Source organism: Peromyscus leucopus, chromosome 2 (genome assembly GCF_004664715.2).
Source record: "Peromyscus leucopus breed LL Stock chromosome 2, UCI_PerLeu_2.1, whole genome shotgun sequence".
Taxonomy (NCBI): domain Eukaryota; kingdom Metazoa; phylum Chordata; class Mammalia; order Rodentia; family Cricetidae; genus Peromyscus; species Peromyscus leucopus.
The window spans coordinates 145,556,406-145,577,132 of record NC_051064.1 but is presented as its reverse complement, the minus strand read 5'-3'; the positions used below and the strand labels follow the sequence as shown (position 1 = coordinate 145,577,132).

Below are 20,727 nucleotides of genomic sequence, written 5' to 3'. Positions count from 1 at the left end.
AGCATCTCCCTCCCCCATCCTCTCTCCTCATCTCTTTCCTCCACCCACCCACCCTTCAGGCCAAGGCAAGTTCATTGCCTGCTCTTGAAAGAGGTCACTCCTTCCAGCTCCTTCTCCAGATTCAGGCCTCTAGTCCTCTGGTTATGTCCGTCTCCTTCACCCCTGGATGCTCCTTTCTGCCCTCTCAACCCTGTTGCGGCGGAGACCCCACCTCTGGGAGCCTTTCTTGGCTGCAGGGGACTGCCTCCCACACCTCTCTTCTAGGCGGTTTTCACTCTCCTGTCCACAGCAGGTGTGGCCACAGGCGTTGTGACATTCCACGGCCACAGTTCCATCACAGAAAGAAAGACACCCCCATCTTACGCTCTCTCCACAGCCGAGGCTTACAAAGAGGGGTCGCTCCTTCCTCCCACTTGCCCTCTGTAAGGCCCAGGGCTGAAGGTAGCCCAGCACCTCAGGTCTGTGTGGTGGGCGGGGCATTTTGCCGGAGTTTTATTAACCCTGTGCTTCCGGGCAAGCCACAAAGGAAAACCAAAAAACCCCCTCCTTCCGTGTTTTGGGGAAATTTCTGACATTTTGCCCGCCCTCTCAAATCAGCGCTCAGCTGTGTGGCAGGGTTTGCACGTGGGTGGGCTGGCGGAGGAAGGAAGCTGGGAGACCTTTGAATTTGAGAGGTCGTCCCATGTCTCTGCTTACGTAGGCCCACAAAGCCTTTCGACACTCCTGACAGGCACTCCCCAGTTCCTGGCTCACATACCCTTGGTGACAAGCTCACCCTGCCTCACACAATGACCATCAGTACTTGCCGATGGAGCAGGGCACTGCAATGGGCGCCTGGTCCTTTTACCCACGTTAGCCCTGAACCTCGTAGGAACCCAGAGGGGGAGCTTGGACATGAAAGGGTTCTGAGATTTGCCCACAATCACCTGCTAGTAAGCTCAGCCTGGGCTAAAAGAGTCCTGAGCCCTTATCCCTTCCTTCCAGGCCTTGTACAGGGCGAGGGTGGGGAAGAGTCTGGCCTCTCTCCAGGTTCTAAGACTCAGGAAGTCGGCAGAACATGGGTTCACCCAATATGAACCAGGCCCTGCAACCGGGACTCAGTCGTGGCTGGAAACAGAGACACCCATCCTGGAGAGTCTGGCAGCATTTCAGGGAATTCAGATACTGAGACTTAACTCCCAGTCGTGATTAAAGGGATCTGCCACCAAGTCGGGCTCTTCCAGAAATCCAGTGGTAAAACCACAGCCTCTACTACTGAAAACGCTCAGAGATAGGGCTGATTGGCTGGTGGTCATGTGCCCAGGTTGAGCCTATCACAGTTGGTGAGGAAGATGGCAAGCTCTGATTGGCCGGTCCGACGATGAGAAAAATGAAGTGTTCTGATTGGCCCGCCGGGGTCATGTGCTCATTCTGTGACCAACGTGTGGGAAACATACTTTAACAAACATGTCAGACTCTGGCAGAGCAGACAGAACCTTTTGGGGGTGGGGGTGGGGGGATGCGATGGGGGGATGCCCACTCCCCATTTATCCCCCCTCCCCTCAGCGTCCTGAAAGAATGGGAGGAAGATTGCTGGGTGGTTCCAGGACCTCTCCGTCAGCTTAGGTCAGGCTCTTCATGGTCTTGACTCCCTCTGTTGAGAACGACAGCCAGTACTCAGCCTGTGCATTGCATGTTGACCTTCATAGCCCCTTTAATCCTTTCAATGCTAGGAGAAACAGACCTTGTTAGTGTGAATGACGTCACTGCAATTGTCCAAGGCCACCCGTTGTCAGGTGGCAGCCCATCTCCACCTCCCTAGTGCTGGGGTTAAAGGTGTGAGCTTCCCATGTGCTGGGATCAAAGGCGTGATATCCTAAATGCTGGGGTCAAAGGTATGAGCCACCATCACCGGGCTCTGTTTCTCTTTTAGACTGGTTTAATCTTGGGTAGCACAGAGTAGTCTTGAACTCCTGATCTTCCTACTTCCTCCTCCCAAGTGCTGGGATTAAAGGTGTGTGCCACCACTGCCTGGCCTCTATGGTTAACTAGTGGTTAACTAGCTCCACCCTCTGATCTCCAGGCAAGCTTTATTTGTCAGAGCACAAACAAAATATCACCACATGAGCTGCTCCTTTCGCTGGTTAGTGACCTCTAGCGAGGCCCAGTGCCTCCATCTGTAACACAAGAGTTATCTGATACAACCATGGGTTGAAGTAGAGATGGGTGGGGTTTAGGTGCGAGAGATGGAGGATGGAAGGTGACCTAGCCTGGAACTTCTCTGCTGTTTTTTCCAGGCTTGTCTCCAACACAGCCATGCCCACAGAGTCGTGCCCACTGTAGGAAGCAATGTGATCCCGACCACTATGTGAATGAGGATGGGTACTGCACAGCCTGCGTGACCTGTTTGGAAGGTAAGGACCTGTCTTTCTCCCTGAGTGTGTCTTAAAGGGGAATCTGAGAGGCAGGAAGTATCAGGATTTCGTCCCCTGGCGCCTCTGTTTACCTCCCTGGATTTTGAGAATTGCTATCAGCAGTCATCTTTTGCATCTAGACTTTCCAGAGAGACCTAGCATGCTCCCTGGAGGGAGGACTCACGTCTTCACAATGGCCCTAGGGAGGACCCTTTTCTTAGCGCATTTCTGTAGTGAGGAACATGAGGATTCATGATGTGAAGGGCCTTCCTGGAGTTTGCGACACTTGGTGAAGGGTCGAGGCAGAGTCTGAGCTGGTGGCCTGGCATCAAGAGCTGCCTTTTCCAAGATCTTCACCATCCCTTCCGGAGACCGCTATGCTTCCAGAAAAGTTCTTGAAACAGGTTCTTCTTATGTTGATCGCTTATGTTTAGTGATGGGGTCTGGTGTTTTCTTTTGATTTTGTGGGGACTTGGGGGTGTGGTTAGTTTGGAAGATGTGTTGAGCTTTTTGTGAAACCTAATAATCATATTTTAAAAAGTTTTCAGTGTACTTTAAAAAATGTCTTTTGTTTCTTGCATACAAAGTTCTTTCTGTAAGGTTATATTTTCCTTCTAGTTGTGTGTGTGGATGTGTGTCTTTCTGCCTCCATGTTCTGAGTGCTGGGATCATAGGTGTGCACTGCATGCCTGATTCATGCAGGGCTGGGAATGGCATGCAGGGCTTTGAGCATGGCAGGCAAGCAGTGCTCTAGCCACTGAACCACCTCTCCATCCCCCTACTCCTGATCTCTTAAAACGTGGGTTCCAGAGATGAAACTCAAGTCCTCATTCTTACATAGCAAGCGGCTTACCCACTGAGCCATCTCCCTCAGAGGGGGCCTTTTCATATTTAGACCCCAGCACAGGGCATGAGCCAGTATGGATATGGTGATGCCAAGTCCGCCCCTCACCCTGATTCAGCTGGGGTGCCTGTGCCGTGGGTTTGGGCAGTGGACAGTGTGTGTCTGCACCCAGAACATACCGTGCACTTCCTAAAACTCCTTATGCTTCTGGAATTTATCCTTCCATCCTCCTCACCATGGCAACCACTGATGGCCCTCCTGCCGATAGAGTCAGAACCTCATCTTCCGTAGAAGGCCCATCGACATGCGCTTCAGTTCCCTCCATGTCCTGGGACATTTATTTCTGTACATATGCATGTTTGTGTATGCACACATGCATGTTGTGAGCGTATGTGGAGGCCAGAGGCTGACGTCAGCTGTCCTCCTCAATCACTTTCCAACTATTTTTTGAGACAGAGACTCTCACTGGAGCTCACTGATTCACCTACACTGGCTAGCCAGCCAGCCCCAGGAGCCCTGTTTCTGCAACAGACATGTGGGGCCCTGCTCAGTTGAGTTTTTCACATGGGTTCTGGGGATCTGAACTTGGGACCTTATGCTCGAAGAGCAAGCCCTTTACCCACTAAAGCCATCTCTTCAGCCCCACTGTTTGTAACCTCTGTAGTAGAGTGAGGGGTATGGGCTGGAGGCGAAGGCCACCCTCACACTGCCCTCTCACACAGATCAGGAGATCTGAGGAGAGGTGCAGAGGGTCATGTGGCATCTTACCATCATCCTGGACTGTCCTTGTGTTCCCTGGGTCCATGCCCTTGGCCTCCCTCCTCCCTTCCATGACCCTCTCTGTGTCCCTCAGGTCTCGTGGAGAAGGCTCCATGCTCCAGCAACTCTTCCCGCCTCTGTGAGTGTCAGCCTGGCATGTACTGCAAAACACCAGCTATCAATTCCTGCGCCCGCTGTGTGGCACACTCCCGCTGCCCTGGGGGGAAGGTGGTCAAGTTCCCAGGTGAGTGTCCCCATCTCTCTCTAGCCCAGGTGCAACTGCTGCTGTACCTGCCAACCTCCCCCCCCAGTGCTCCCCTCCCCCACCATGGGGCAGACAGGTCAAAGCTCCTCTCAAAGCACTGTGATGTGCCCAGCACCCAGGGGTTCTGCTGCTCACATCTGTATCCCATCAGAGGTACTCAGCTGTCTGAGGCCCAAGCCTGAAGCTTGGTGTCGGCGAGGATTCTCTGGTGGCCCACAAACAATAAATAGGAAGCCTCAAGTGTGTCTGCCTTGGGAGTTCCCTGACTAATAGAGCTGGCTTCCCTGCCTCAGAATCAGGCATTGGGTGGGAGACACTGGCTACCAGATTCAAGGCTGAGAAAACCTTTTTGGCTTGTGACCTCAGGCCTTACCATCTCCAAGCTTCTAATTTCTTGATGATACGAAGGAGGGGCTCATGGTCAATGAAGGGATAAGGATCATGGATCCTCTCTGTTTGCCATTAAAAGTGTTGTTTAGGGGGCCAGCCTAGGCTACATAGTGAGACTCTGTTCTCAAGATTGGGGAGGTGGTATGCTCTTTAGAAGGGAGACGGGGTGGGGTGGGGGAGGGGGCCGAACAAAATGGCACCACAACAACACAGTGCGTGTGTGGGGTGAACTGATGGTAAGGGCTGAAACTGCAGGGCAGGCCTTTTTCGGTAACCGGTGTCCTTGGCATTTCTGGTTCCTGGTTTTGTGGGCTCTCTCTGACTGGCTGCATCACGGAATGCTCGGTACTGAGGGACACACAGATCCCACTGTCGGCAAGCAGAGCCGGGAGCCTGAGGGAAAATGCTCAGCTGGGCCTCGGGCTGGGCTTTAGCAAAGCTTTGCACCTGTGGGTGGGGCAGGTTCCTTCCGCTCTTTCTCCCCACCCATGTGATGAGGAGCTGTGACTTAGAGGCTTCTGGAGCTTTTCAAGCTCAGAAACTATTTATTTTATTTTTTTTTGAAAAATAGGTTCTGCTTAGCCTGTCAGGCAGGTTCTGGTCTTCCCGCAGGCAGAGCCAGGCTCTCTGAGTAGTGTTCCTGAGACTGCCACATGGGGGCGGCAGAGGCCTGTCTCTGAAGCACTTGTCTTTGATCACACGACAAGGAATACTTAAAAGTGGCTAGTGGAGCCAGGTGATGGCACACTCCTTTAGTCCCAGCATTCTGGAGGCATTGGCTGGTGGATCTCTGTGAGTTCAAGGCCAGCCTGGTCTACAGAGCTACAGCCAAGGCTACACAAAGACATCCCGTCTTGAAAAAAAATTGTGGCTGGTCTAGGTTGAGATGTTCAGTGTATTTCAGTGGGTTTCAAAGACCTAATATGTAAGGGAGAATGTAATGTATCTCATTATATTTATATTGATTACTGACTGGCATAGATCATTATGTTGTTAGGTGATGGCTTTTTGAGATCGCATCTTGTTCTGTATCCCAGGATGTCACTATGGTAGCGAGGCTGGCTTCAAAACCGCAGCAGACCATCTACTCAAAGCTATTATAGACTTTCTCCACAAGTACACAGTGTTTGCAAAGCAGACTCCATCAGTCCCTTTCTGTAACTGGGTGTTTGACACCCAGAGGTGGCAGTTGAGTAGCCCAAGAACACAGAGAACGTCCACTTCCGGTCATGACAGGGCACACTCTGCTGAGCTTTGTCAACGTCGACCCACTGCTGACCTTGCTGAGGTCACCTCCACTGAAGCCATCGGGCTTCTTCTAACCCATGTGGGTCCGTTTCTCAGCGATGAGATCGGAGTTGAGGTGTGGAAAAGGACATGCTGTTTGTTGAGCACTTACTGTTTACTACATAGTATGACAGACTCATTTACAGGCTGTTGTTTTTGTAAACAGCAGCCTGGTGAGGCTCGTGTTATGATCACTTGACTAGTAAGGGTATGGTAGAGGTGGAGGACAAGCTCAGGGGCGTGTGTATGTGTGTGTGTGTGTGTGTGTGTGTGTGTGTGCATGTGTGTGCATGTGCGTGTGCGTGTGTGCGTGTGTGTGTGTGTGTGTGTGTGTGTGTGTGTGTGCATGTGCGCGCGCACGCGTTACTTTACATTCTGTTCTTGGGACTCCTTGGTTCTCAAATAAAATTTCCAGCTTTGGGGTACCTATAATGAAAGTATGGAGAATGGTGCTGAGTGGCTTGAGGTATGGCTGAAGCCAGGGACTCTGTCTTTTCCCACTTCTCACTTACGTCTGTGTTGTTTTGTCTGTGAACCGGTCAGTAACCAGCAACCATAGGTCTGCCCCCTGACCAACCCAAGCGGAGGGATAGGGTCTCCTCACTCTAGAGCGAGCAGATGCTGGGAAAGCCGCCATCTCTGGATGGCCGCTGTGTTTGCCCAGTACCTACCTCATCTATGACTTAGCTCTGCTCCTGGGGACTCTGGGTTCCTCGGTGTCTGTTCTGAAGCCATTGTGGTCCCCATTGCAGGCACAGCGGAGGAGGACACCATCTGTGAGTTTCCATCCCCAGGATCTGGCCCTGATTGCTCCAATCCAGATGACTGCAAGACACTTACTAGGTGACTCCTGGCTTCCCTTCTGTCCCCTTCCAGGCGACCTTTGGATGGACAACTCTGTCTCGGGGACACATAGGGTGCATGAGTGGGGTCAGCCCAGGCTGACAGGGCTCCAGGGTGGTCCACTGCCAAGCTCACCAGTCACTGGAGATGCTGCTGTGTGTCCAGCCCTGCCTGTTGTACATGAGAGACCCAGGAGGCCTAGTGAACACAGCTCTTGCCCTCAGGCGCTCATAGCAGAGCCCGTGGGTGCTGAGACAGGAGCCTTTCTCCACAGACACTAACCCCCAAGCCCAGACCTCCGTGGCTTGTGGAGTCATCAGACCTATGTCTGGCTTCTTCTCCAGCCACGCCACTCCTCAGGCCACGCCTACTCTGAAGTCCCCACCCACTGACAGTATGAGGAGCACCCGCCTTGAGCAGGAAGGTGCTGCTGAACTGTCGCATGTTCCAGAGTCTCCCTCTTCCCAGGCAAGAGAGCCCAACCCAGACCCAGGTACTGTGTACTCGAAGCTGTGGCAATCTCCCAGGTGGTGCAGTCTGATGTGGGGACCGAGGTGCCCACTGGGAACACAGAACATCTCTAGGACACAGCTCCTGAGGCCAGAGGTCCTGCAAAACCTCTTTCATTCCCAGGGTCTGGGACAGGTGCTGGGTGTCCCTGCCCTGTACTCAGGGTGCTTGTGATAGAACAGGTGGCCTCTGCCTGTGGCCCCTAAGTGTCCTCCTCATGGCTCCCATGATGGAGGAGCCTGCTGCTGCTCCCCCTCTGAGAAACTGAACAGCGTGCGCTGTACGGATTACCATGATGGCTCATTCGCGTGGCTTTTGGGGGATGTTTCCAACCTGGGGCTCCAGGTGACTAGTGAGTAATAAATCTGTGTATGTGTGTACAGGTGCTCATGCCTGCCCACACGGAGGTCAGAGGTCAACCTTGAGAGTCTGTAGGAGCCATCGTCTTGTTTTTTGAGACAGGACCTCCTGTTGGCCTAGGCTGACTGGCCAGTGAGTCCTCAGGACCCACCTGTCTTTTCCTCCCCGGCACTGAGGTTACAAGTGCGCTCCACCATGCCTGGCTTTGTATCTGGCTGCTGGCGGTGAACTTGGGTCCTCAGACTTAGTGACTTTCAGATGAACATTCATGAACCATGGAATGGAACCCTTAAGTCCGTTTGCTTTCAGCGCCCTATCTTCATGCCTTGGCTGTGCTCAGAGCACCCTCTTGGCCTTTGAGGGAAATGTTAGTTCTTATGGTGCCTTTGTCGGTGGTGGTTTTGATCTTATTTTGTCTTTGTTTTTTTGAGAGAGGGCTTGCTATCTAGTGCTGGCTGGCTCAAAATTCATTATGTATCCCAGGTGTCTCGGTTTTTTTTTTTTTGTTTTTTTTTTTTTTTTTTTTTTTTTAAAGAAATCTTTTTTAAAAAAAGATTTATCTATTTATTATGTATACAGAAGAGGGCACCAGATCTCATTACAGATGGTTGTGAGCCACTATGTGGGTGCTGGGAATTGAACTCAGGACCTCTGGAAGAGCAGTCAGTGCTCTTAACCTCTGAATCATCTCTCCAGCCCCTCTGTTAGTTTTTTTTTTTTTATATCAACTTGTTATAAGCTAGATTCATCTTGAAAAGAGGGCACCTCAATTGAGAAAATGCCCCCATCAGATTGGCCTGTGAACAAGCAAGCCTGTGGGACATTTTCTTTTTTTTTTTTTTTTTTTTTTTTTTTTTTTTTTTTTTTTTTTTTGTTTTTCCTTCTGGATCTTTCTGTAGACTCTCGAACTCAAAAGAGCCTGCTTACCGTCTGATAAGCGCCCACCATGCCGCCGGACATTTTGATTAGGTTACCTGCCTACCATACCTGGCTGGGTTTTTTGTTTTGTTTTGTTTTTTTGTTTGTTTTTGTTTTAGGGTTAAAATCTTTAAAAAACAAACGTGTAACTTTACCAGGTCTGATGGTGCACGCCTTTAATCCCAGCACTTAGGGAGCAGACACAGGTGGATCTCAGTGAGTTCGAGACCAGCCTGGTCTACATAGTGAGTTCCAGGCCAGCCAGGGCTACATAGTGAGACTCTATTTCAACCACCCACTCATCCACTCACCCACCTCCACAACTAACCAACCAACCAACCAAACAACAACCTGTAATTTCTTATGGCCAATGCAAAAGTCAGTTGATTTTTTTTTTTTTTTTGATGCAGTGACTCATAGCGTGCTTTCCATCTGTGTAACAAGAGCACCGTATCTGACCAACTTTATAAGGGGAAGGGGTTCTTTCTAGCTCTCAGTTTGGGAGATTTTGGTTTATAGCTGCTTGGGCCTGAGGCAGCTCATCTCTGCAGAAGCTGCTCACTTCATGGCAGCCAGGAAGCACAGAGAGAGGGAGAGGAGAGGCAGGGTCTCTTTCATGAACGTACCTCTAAGGACCTTTCTCCCTTCCACTGGGCTCCATCTTCTGAAGCTCCGCTGCCTCCCAGGAGCACGATAGGCAGCTGCAAACTTCATCGAGTTCCTTCCCTTCCCTTCACATTGTGTGTGTGTGTGTGTGTGTGTGTGTGTGTGTGTGTGTGTACATGATGCGTGTGCCACAGTGTGCATCTGGAGGTCAGAGGATGATTTGCGGGCGTTGGTTCTCTCCTGCCACCATGTGGGTCCCAGGGATCAGCTTAGGTCTGTCATGCTTGGCAGGAAGCACCTTTACCTGCTGAGCCATCTCTCTGGCCCTTAGGCTTCTTTTAAATAAAAGCAGAAGCTGCTGGGCAACATTCCCATGCAATCGCAGCCTCTCCAATTTGATTTTTTAGAACACAATCCTGATGGCCTTTGCCAGCTGTAGCCAAGATTTGTGTGTTACAGAGGACTACCACCCACTGCCTCCTAATGCTTCCCACTGCCTCCCACTGCCTCTCACTGCCTCTTAATGCTTTCCACTGCCCCCCACTGCCTCTCACTGCCTTCCACTGCCTCCTAATGCTTCTCACTGCCTCCCACTGCCTCTCACTGCCTCCCACTGCCTCCTAATGCTTCTCACTGCCTCTCACTGCCTCCCAATGCTTCCCACTGCCTCTCACTGCCTCCTAAAGCTTCCCACTGCCTCTCACTGCCTCCTAATGCTTCTCACTGCCTCCCACTGCCTCTCACTGCCTCCCGATGCTTCCCACTGCCTCTCACTGCTTCCTAATGCTTCCCACTGCCTCTCACTGCCTCCCACTGCCTCCTAATGCTTCCCACTGCCTCCCACTGCCTCCTAACACTTCCTACTGCCTCCCACTGCTTTCTAATGCTTCCCACTATCTCTCACTGCCTCCTAACGCTTCCTACTGCCTCCCACTGCTTCCTACTACCTCTCACTGCCTCCTAATGCTTCCACCTGACTCCTACTGCCTCTCACTGCCCCCTACTACCTCTCACTGCCTCCCACTGCATGCTGGTCAAGTCTTTCCTGGAGACTGAAAAGTCTCTGGCACTGATTCTAATATGTCATCATCCCTATAGATAGTGCAGAGATGAATATGACCTTGGAGCTGCCACCTCCAGGGACCCTCCCTGACTTCAGCACCTCAGGAAACAGCGAGGAGCCTGCCAGGTGACTCCTAACCCCTCCTGTAGGCAGGATGGAATGGCCCTAGTGTGCTCAGGTGATGCCCGGGGTAATCTGGGCTGGAGGTGCAGGGGTGTCAGGTGGGGGTGGGGGTGGGGCATGACTGTGTGTCTGTCTCTATGATGACAGGATTGTAAAGCCAGAAAGTCTAGAAACTTAATCCCTGCCCCCACAATGCCTGACAAGATGGTGCCGATGTTCTGGGTTCCCAGGCTCTCTTTACCTCTCTAGAGGAAGAACCACCCTTCATTAGACACACCCCCCTTTTGCATGGAATTGTGTTTGTCATCCTGTTCTGGGTTTCCTTTTGTACAGTACCGCCTCTACCCAGAGCCTCCTGGGAGATGCCCAGACCAGCAGTAGGATGCAGCCTACCTCTCCCTTGTCCACAGGAACACCGTTTCTGGATCCAGGTATTGATCAATCATTGTCCAAAGCCAGTGGCAGAGCTGGGGTGGGGATTCCTTCCAGGGCTGTGGCCCGAAGTATGATATGGGAGTAGAGATTGACCTCAGCTTTCTGGCTTCTAGAGCTGAGGCTCTGTCACTTCCTAATACTATTTCATTCTTGGGACAGGACCTTTTTTCCATGACTTCATACTCATGACCTGTAATTGCTACCCAAAGTATAGTTGCTAGGGTGTGTGTGTGTGGCTCAGTTGGCTGAGTATTTATCTAGAATGTCCAAGACCCTGGGTTTGATCCCTACCAGGGTATACATGAGGTTTAGTGCTGTGTGTCTGTAACCCAGTGCTGAGTGTGGTAGTGTGTGTCTGTAACCCCAGTGCTGAGTGTGGTAGTGTGCGTCTGTAATCCCAGTGCTGAGCACAGTAGTGCACGTCTGTAACCCCAGTGCTGAGTGTAGTAGTGTGCGTCTATAACCCCAGTGCTGAGCACAGTAGTGCACGTCTGTAACCCCAGTGCCGAGAGGTGGAGGTAGGAGAAAGTTCAAGGTCGGGCCAGTGACATGGCTCACTTGCCATCTGCCCTGCCCAAGGACTCAAGGACCTGAGTTTGGTTCCCAGAAATTATGTAGAGGTGGAAGGAGAGAACTGATTTCACACACCTAACCTAAACACACACACACACACACACACACACACACACACACACACACACACACACACGGAAAATTCTTTAAAACCAAACAAAAACCTCTAAGTATGGTGGTACATGCTTTTAATTCCAGCACTTCAGGTGGCAGAGGCAGGCAGATCTCTCTGAGTTCAGAGCCAGCCTGGACTACATGTCGAGTTCCAGGTCAACCAGGGCTACATAGTAGCCTGATCTCTACCAGGGTATACATGGGGCTTAGTTCTGTATGTCCATAATCCCAGTGCTGAGCACAGTAGTGTAGTAGGTATACATAGTATAGCAGGTGTACATAGGTCCTGTCTCAAGAAAAAAAATAGTTGTTAAAGGTCACCTTCCGCCATGTAGCCAGTTCAAGGTCAGCCTGGACCACATGAAACCCTATTTAAAAAGAAGTTATTGAATGAGTTACTGAATGATTAGGAGCTTAATTCTTTTCATCCTCCGTTTCCTCAGATGTAAAATGGAAAGCGAGTAGACACCCAGGGTTGTCAGCATATAGCACATGTATGGTAAGCATATTACCGGAGCTGGATAGAGGTAGCTGCTGTTCATTCAAATGAGGTTAACACCGGGCAATTGGTTTTAGGGCTAGCAGTACTAGTTGCGGACACAAGATGGCGATAGTTCTCAAGTGAACAGTTTTCAGTGTGTCAAAGAAAAGTTTGAGGGTTGGGGCTGTGGCTCAGTTAGCAGAGTGCTTGCCTAGCTTGCCAGAGGGCCTGGGCACCGTCCTCAGAGCCACATAAGCCAGGTGTGGTAGTACACACCTGGAATCCCAGCACCGAGGAGGTGGAGTAGGTGATCCCGAGATCCCTATCATCCTTGGCTGCGCAGCAAGTTGTTTGAGGCTACCCAGGATCTTGGCCCAATGTCACACAAAGGATACTTGAGCAGTAACTCCCGAGACCTGTACCCAACTAGCAATTGAATAATTAAGATCCCAGAGCAGGCTGTGTAAGGGCACCGGCATGGTCTAGGCTAGGTTCAGGGGTAGAGAGCGCTGGCCTCGTGTGTCTTAGGTTGTGTTTGATCCTTGTTATTGTGTAAAAAGGATGTGGCATACTGAAGTCACCTGGCCTGGCCTGGCCTGGGTGGTGACTCTCAAGGTGACTTTGGACAAGCTTCAGTTCTCTCCTTTGGCTTTGAAAAAGAACCCATTCATTTATGTGTGTGGTGTGTGAGTGTGTGCATGCCCATGCCGCGGTGTATGCGTACAAGTTAGAGGGCCACTTCTGTGGGGTTCCCTCCTCCACCTTCATGTGGTCTGGATACTGAACTCGGGCCCTCAGGCGTGCAGCAAGTGCTCTACCCTCTGAGTCGTCCCACCAGCCCTCCCCTGTTTCAATGGAGAGAACACGTGCTGTGTGTGCATGCTCTGTGCACAGCTGAGCCCAGCCTGCCTTCAGGAGCTCACGGTCTCAGAGAGTTTTCCTAACCAGCCTCCGCCCTCCCTATCCCAGCTAGCCATGGCTCTCAGCCTTCTGGAGTCCAATTCCTTCTTTACTCTAGCTCCTTGTTTGTTTGTTTTGTTTTTATTTTGATATGGGGTCTCACTATGTAGCCTTGGCTGGCCTGGAACTAGCTGTGTAGACCAGGCTAACCTCAGACTCACAGAGATTCACATACCTTTGCCTCCCTACTGCTAGGATTACAGGTGTGCACCACTTATACCCGGTTCAGTATGATTCCTTGATGCCTTCATTTTTCACCCTATAAATGCTTGTTTTTCTTGCTTTCTGAGTTAGCTGATCAGCTTCCTGGAGCCAGATGAGGGAAGGTAGGCAGGTAAGGGCTGAATCAGATAGATGGTCCAGCTGGGAGAAGGTCCAGAACTGCTCACCTCAGTGGGACCCATGTCCCCGGAGAAGAAGGAAGTGGGCTGTGCCCAGAGCTGTCCTGTACGGTTGCAGGGAAGGTCCCTGGCTCCTAGCTGTCCACAGAGTACAGGACGGCACTGTGTTGCAGGGCCCATGCTCTTCTGGGTGGCCATGGTGATGCTGCTGGTTGGCTCCAGCTGTTTCTTCCTGTGTTACTGGAAGGCCTGCAGGAGGCGGATCCAGCAGAGTAAGTGTCTTGGGGTCCTGGGGAGGGTGGGCTGCTTAACGCCGGCCTGGCCTGAGTGTCTACCCTGCTGCTCACCCCTAAGTCCCACTCCTGGTATCTCTGCAGAGTTCCACCTGGACTACCTAGCCCAGAGCTTCCAGCCGAAGATGGAGCAGGTGGGTGAGTATCTGGGGGGGCAAAGGGCTGCCTGGGCCAGGACGACAGGTATGTGACGTGGCCATGGTAGGCTCCGGGGCTGGGCCGACTCACACCAAAACACTGTCCACCGAGAGGGGGTTTTGAGTTGGAGAAGTTTCAGAAGTACATGCTCGTACCTCCTCAGCACTCCCCAGTCAGGGGGTTTTTGTATTTTGATGGTTTCAAGCTTGTTTCCATGAGCTGTGAGGCACGGCTCATTGAAACCGGTGTTTGCTTTCTTGACATTTTTCTAGTATTAGAGTTTCCATTGCCGTCAGTTCTTTTTTTTTCTCTCTCTCTAAACATTCGTGAGAACAGTTTTGTTATAACGAGGAAGACAGAAAAAAAAAGATAAAAAAAAAAACAAAAAAACACCTGAAGAGGCTAGGCTTGCAGGCAGCTGAGTGAGGCTGGGGTCAGTTTTGTGTCTGAGCCTGGTTCTGGACCTCTGGCTTCCAGTGGGTCCCTTGATGTCTGGGCCTCAAGGGTTGAAATGAGAGGACGTTTAAGTCAGGGTGAGCACACAGGGTACAGGTGACCATAGATAGCCTAGGCAAGGGTGGGCATGGCCCGGGCAGTGTGGGCCTGAGCAGGGTGTGCATGGCCAGGGTAGGGTGGGTATTCACCCAGGCAGTGTGGGCCTGAGCAGGGTGTGCATGGTCAGGGTAGGGTGGGCATGGCCCGGGCAGTGTGGGCCTGAGCAGGGTGGTGGGTATTCACCCAGGCAGTGTGGGCCTGAGCAGGGTGTGCATGGCCAGGGTAGGGTGGGCATGGCCAGGGTAGGGTGGGCATGGCCAGGGCAGCATGGGTCTGTCCTGGAGCAGTGAGTGGTAAAGGAGAATTGATTCACTTCACTGCTGTTGTCCTGAGCACATCTTCAGCACAGGCTTTGTCTGGGCATAGACTGTCCTAGCTCTTCCAACCCTCCAGACAAGTGTGGCAGCTGGCTAGAGTGGACAGCCAGGGGGACAGGCCCCACTCACTCCTCCTCTGCAGGGAGACTCTTATTCCCTTAGTGGAGGAAGAAGAGGAATAAGAGCAGGGACCAGTGGTCTATACAGGTACAAGCAGGTGCCTGTCACCCGTCACCCAAATTGGCCCCGACATTAATTACGGCCAGTGTCCTTGGTACCTTTGCAAAGGCCAGACATCATCTCATTTTACTTCTGGGGTGGCCTTTTCAGTACCCCCCACCACTGCCTTCGTTTCCCAGATGAGCTGGCTGACAAAGGCCACACGGGAGGTGACAATAGGGTGGAGATCTGCCGTTGCTGTCACCGCGCTTTCCACGGACGGGGTGTCTCATCCTCAGCACTGCTGACGTTTGTCAGGGGATACTTGTTTACCAGAGAGAGCTTGAGCTGGGGCACTGTAAGATGTTTAGCAGCCTGCCACATGCCAGGAGCAGCCCTCCTCAGTGGCGACAGAGCCCAGAGTGTACCCAGGCAGTCAGCCCATCATTTTATTCTATTTTTAATTAATTAATTTTGAGACAGGGCCTTTTGTAGCTTAGGCTGACCTCAAACTTGCTCTGCGGCTGAGATGACCTTGAACTTCTAACTCTTGCCTTTGAAGTACTCAGATTACAGGAATCCTGGTGACATGCCTAGTTGATGCGTAGCCGGAGATCGAACCCATGGCCTCATACATGCTAGGCGAGCACGCTTCAGCTGGGCGGTATCCCCAGCCTTCAGTCCTTCCCCTCAGTCCTCATGGACGGTTTTTTGAAATTATTCTTAAGGATGTGTGTATGGGGGCAGGTATGGGTGTGTGTGTGTGTGTGTGTGTGTGTGTGTGTGTGTGTGTGTGTGTGTGTGTGAATGTGAGTGTGAGTACAGTTGCCTTCAGGGAGTTACAGGTGGTTGTGAGCCACTTGACACAGGTGCTAGGGATTGAGCTAGAGTCCTTTTGAAGAACAGTTTGTGCTCTCTCTTTTTTTTTTTTTTGTCATTTTTCTTTTTTCTTTCTTTTTCCTTTTTTTTTCTTGGTTTTTCGAGACAGAGTTTCTCTGTGTAACAGTCCTGGCTGTCCTGGAACTTGCTTTGTAGATCAGGCTGGCCTCGAATTCACAAAGATCCACCTGCCTCTGCCTCCCAAGTGCTGGGATTAAAGGCATGCGCCACCACCACCCGGCGTTCTTTTACTTTTTTAAAGGCAGCGTTTTTCTATGTATCCCAGGCTATCTCAGAAGTCACCTTGTAGACAAGGTTGGCCTTGAACTCACAGACATCCACCTGCCTATGCCTCCTGACGGGACTAAAGGTGTGCACCACCATGCCTGGCTGAGCGGTAGTGCTCTTAACCATGGAACCATCTCTCCAGCTCTATCTTGCTGTTATCACAGGAAGATGGAGGCTAAAAAAATTGTTTTGCTCTGATGGAATTTCAGATTTCTAGACATTGTAAACACAGTACGGAGAACTTACCTCTTCCAAAACAGTTCTGGGAGTATCTTACCAGGCTCGATTTCTTATCATCTTTGAATACCTCCCTGTGCATTTCATAATAACCAGAGCACTGCAATAAGACCATCAGAATCAGAGAATTCAGTCTGTTCCGTCACCACCAGTCAGTGCTCAGGCCAGACTGTGTTTGCTTGTTGGTTTGATATTTACTCTTTTTTTCCTGGTTTTTGAGACAGTGTCTCTCTGTGTACCTCTGGCTGTCCTGGAACTTGCTCTGTAGACCAGGCTGGTCTTGAACTCACAGAGATCTGCTTGCATCTGCCTTCCAGTGCTGGGATTAAAGGTGTGTGCCACCACACATGACCAGACTGGGTTTCTTGATGTGTCCCAATAATGTCTTTGGCTTGGATCCCATGCTACCATTGGTAAGCAGCTCTGTGGGGTTCCCTCTCATGTGGGTCAGTTCCCAGGCTCTTCCTTTGGTATCACAGCCTTGACACCAAGTAGAGTCATGAGCTGATCCGGCCTGTGGTCCTGACCTTGACTCAATCTAGTATTTCACTGAAAATGGACTTGAGTGTCAGTCTTTGATACTGGGCTCTTTGGGGAGCTTTGTGCCAGGCTTCCATTGTTGCTTTTCTGGTGCTTGGAGCATTCTCGAGTGGGAGGCCAGCTCCCGCCTTTTAAAGGGTTCCTAGGAGGAGGAGAAAGGAATAAGAAACTTAGAGAAGCCGGGTAGTGGGGGCGCATGCCTTTAATCCCAGCACTCAGGAGACAGAGGCAGGTGGATCTCTGTGAGTTCAAGGCCAGCCTGGTCTACAGAGTGAGTTCCACCAAAACTACACAGAGAAACCTTGTCTTGAAAAACCAAACCAAACCAAACCAAAACAAAACAAAAAAAACCCTTTTAGATAGAAAGATAACAGAGAGGAGACAGACAGAAACACAGAATAGCTTTGGGAGGACCTGGATCAAAATCCACTGGCTCCTTCTGCCCCCTCAAAAGGGCTTTTTATAACAATGCCAAGGGGCGGGGCAAAAGACCTAGCTCAAAGCACACTGCACAGCCAAGTGCAAACCCTTCCAAACACCTGGTAACCACACCCTGGTCCAATCATCCCCTTATGCAGCCCTGCTGGGTAAAGCGAGCTCAGATTCTCGGACCCTGAGTAAGTTCTCACTAGGAAACCTCTGTGGGTCTCTACACTCTTGAACGTCCATCTGCCAGGATGCATCTGATAATGGCTTTACCGTTGAAGGAGGGTTTTGAGACTGTGTCAATAACCTGTTCTGCTTTCTATCATGCTTTGTTTCCTGGTGAGTGTATTTATGTCTCTGTGGATTCATGGTTTCTTTCACTATTTTTTTTTTTTTTTTTTTTTTTTTTTTTTTAGTTTTTCGAGACAGGGTTTCTCTGTGTAGCTTTGCGCCTTTCCTGGAACTTACTCTCTAGATCAGGCTGGCCTCAAACTCACAAAGATCCACCTGCCTCTGCCTTTCGAGTGCTGGGATTAAAGGCGTGCGCCACCACCGCCTGGCTTCTTTCACTATTTTAATGTTGCCATCATTGTAGCAGACTCTTGGTCACCACCCCAGAGCTGAGAAGCAGGAATCCCTCAGGACACGTCCTTGTCCTCTTGAGTTGGCAATACCTTTTTTTTGTTTGTTTGTTTTTGATTTTTTGAGATAGGGTCTCACATAGCTCAGGTGTCCTCAAACATGTCATGTAACTGAGACTAGCCTTGAACTTGTGTCTTTTTTATATATTTTTTGTTTGTTTGAGACCGGTTCTCACTCTGTAGCCATGGCTGGCATGAATACAGAGACCCACCTGCTTCTACTTCCCAAGTTGCCGGGGCTCCAGATGTGTGCCATCACACTCTTTTGAAGTGTTGGAGATCGTCCTTCTTTCTGGAGCCCTTCCAGGCTGGGGAGCCCATTGACTCTGCCTGCTGGGTTCCCAGTTGCAAACTTCTGCACTGGGGCTGTCCTGCCTCTGCCTCTGTAGTGGGCGTGACGGAGAGAGTTCAGCGCCGCCTTTGGAACACTCAGGAGATGCCTCCCTGGGGCCCCCGCTGTACAGAATGTCCTGGACTTGGATCCTAGGCTGCTGGATGGATTTACGAGAATATTGTGATTATTCCAAAAAGCAAGGAAACCGACAAATAAGGTCTGGCAGGCTAAAGCTCTGGCTTTAGGGGAAGAGCACTTGGGCAATCTGAACTCTGCCCTTGGCAGGATCCGCTTCGGGTCTTCTTCAGGGAACACATGGTTGTAAAGGGCTGTGGATAGATGCTGGGGCCTTCTAGAGCCTGCCTTTAAATTTAAAAAAATTAATTTATTTATTTATTGTTTGGCTTTTCAAGACAGGGTTTGTCTATGTAGCCCTGGCTGTCCTGAAACTGCTTTTTAGACCAAGCTGACCTTGAACTCAAAAATCTGCCTGCCTCTGCCTCCTGAGTGCTAGGATCAAAGGCGTGGGCCATCACCTCCCAGATTAGATTCTTTTTTTTTTTTTCAGACCTTGATGTTAGTGTGTGCTTGTTTCTGAGAATTGGAATCTATCTTTTCTTTCTCCTGTCATAGAGTGTCTAAGCTGTGGTAGCATCCGGGGCTTCATACAGGTGTCCTGAGCACCTTCCCTTGGCAATAATTTAACTTGAAAAAGTTCTAAAGAGACTTCATTTTTTTTGTTTGTTTTTTGTTTGTTTGTTTTTTCAAGACAGAGTTTTTCTGTGTAATAGCTCTGGCTGTCCTGGAACTCATTTTGTAGACCAGGCTGGTATAAAACTCATAGAGATCCATCTGCCTCTGCCTCCCAAGTGCTGGGATTAAAGGTGTACGCCCAGCTCAAGACTTTACTTTTTAGAAGAACTCTGTTCCTTTCCTCCTGAGCGCTCCCTGTCACTCCCCCTGCAGCTGTGGGGGACAGGACAGCCCAATGTAGACGTTTGCAACTGGGAACCAGGCAGGCTTAGTCAGTTGGCTCCCTCGGTGGAGAGATGACCTGGAAGGGTTCCAGAAAAGAGGACGGTTGTCAGCATCTCAAAACAGAGCATGGTGGTACCTACCTGGAGCCCCAGCACTTGAGGGACAGAGGCAGGTGGGTCTATGTGTAATCATACAGCCCAGGCTACATAGTGGGAATCTATTTCAAAGCCAGATGTGATGCTGCACACTTGCAAGGTGAGACAGTACGATCAGGAGTTCAAGGTCATCCTCAGTTAGTTACCAGTCTTACTTCCCTCCCCAAACTGAGAAAATAATGGTTCCAGTGTGCCCATGCCCAGCTGATTTTATTATTGACCTTTATATTAGAGTGGTACATTTATCACAGTTGAATAAATATACAGTAATGTATTGCTTGTTTATTTATTTATTTATTTATTTATTTATTTATTTATTTATTTATTTATGTTTTTCGAGACAGGGTTTCTCTGTGTAGCTTTGAAGCCTGTCCTAGAACTCGCTCTATAGACCAGGCTGGCCTTGAACTCAGAGTTCTGCCTGCCTCTGCCTCTGAGTGCTAGTATTAAAGGTGTGTACCACCACCACCCTGCTTTTTTTAATTTTTAAAATATGTATATGGGCATTTGCTTGTATGTCTGTAAGTGCTCACATGCATGGTGCCCACTAAGGCCAGAAGAGGGTGCTGGATCCCTTGAAATTGTAGTTAAAAAGGTTGTGAACCACCATGTGGGTGCTGAGAACTGAATCTCAATCCTCTGGAAAAGCAGCCAGTGCTCTTAACCTCTCGGCCATCTCTCTAGCCTCAATGTATCATGATTAAGTAACAAAAGCCACACTTTATTCTTTCTTTACTTATTGTTTCTTAAGGTGCCAGGGACCCTTCTTCCATTCAGTCAGACATCTTCTTAAGCTCCCCTGGCCTGTTTACAGGCTCTCAGACTTCCTTTTGACCTAAGTGGCCTTTGACATCACTGGTCAGACGTTTTGCAGGATTCCCTCTACTGGGACTTGTCTAAAATTTATTTTGTACAATGAGACCAGGGTTCATTGTAGGAGGAAAACCACAGAGCACAGAGCCGTGCTCATCGCACACTTTTCTCCAGATGGCTTCTCACAGAAATTCTACTGTGTGTGTGCGCTGCGCGTGCGTGTTGCGTGCGTGCGTGCGTGCGTGCGTGTGTGTGTGTGTGTGTGTGTGTGTGTGTGTGTGTGTGTTGTGCACATACTTGCACTGGGAACAGAGCCCTTCACACTTAACAGACAATGGTTCCACACTAATCCTGCCCTGCTCCCCATCCCCCACCTCCAGCCTCACCTGCTGTTTTGAGATCTCTATTCTATCTTCCTAAACATCTCAGAAGTTGGCCAGGTCTGTCCCATTTCCCAGATAAAAAGACTGAGTCTTAGAACTGTGAAGCAGAGCTGGTTTCCCTCCAAGGAGGTGTTGAGCAGCTGGCTGAGCCACACTATTGTTTGGCACTTGGCATCTTTTCAATTTTGAAGTAATTATAAACACTCCTGCTTTTGTCTTCATTAGTGTGACTTCCTGAGGGTGTGGTCCCTATGGGGGGGGAGGTGTCCCCTGGTTCAAAGGCACCAAGGGTCCTAGCCAGAAAGCCATATAAGAACCGCGTCTCT

At 50.3% G+C, this 20,727-nt stretch overlaps 1 protein-coding gene across 1 annotated transcript in view; it reads left to right on the top strand.

Annotated features, from left to right (window-relative positions):
• Nucleotides 1-20,727, top strand: part of Tnfrsf8 (TNF receptor superfamily member 8) — a 52,632-nt gene that overhangs the window by 17,894 nt on the left and 14,011 nt on the right. Inside the window, exons 3-10 of the mRNA XM_028860149.2 lie at nt 2,277-2,393; nt 4,091-4,240; nt 6,691-6,781; nt 7,126-7,274; nt 10,274-10,364; nt 10,695-10,792; nt 13,439-13,537; nt 13,643-13,696. Coding sequence (XP_028715982.1) covers nt 2,277-2,393; nt 4,091-4,240; nt 6,691-6,781; nt 7,126-7,274; nt 10,274-10,364; nt 10,695-10,792; nt 13,439-13,537; nt 13,643-13,696 — 849 coding nt within the window. The remainder of the gene's footprint in view (nt 1-2,276; nt 2,394-4,090; nt 4,241-6,690; nt 6,782-7,125; nt 7,275-10,273; nt 10,365-10,694; nt 10,793-13,438; nt 13,538-13,642; nt 13,697-20,727) is intronic.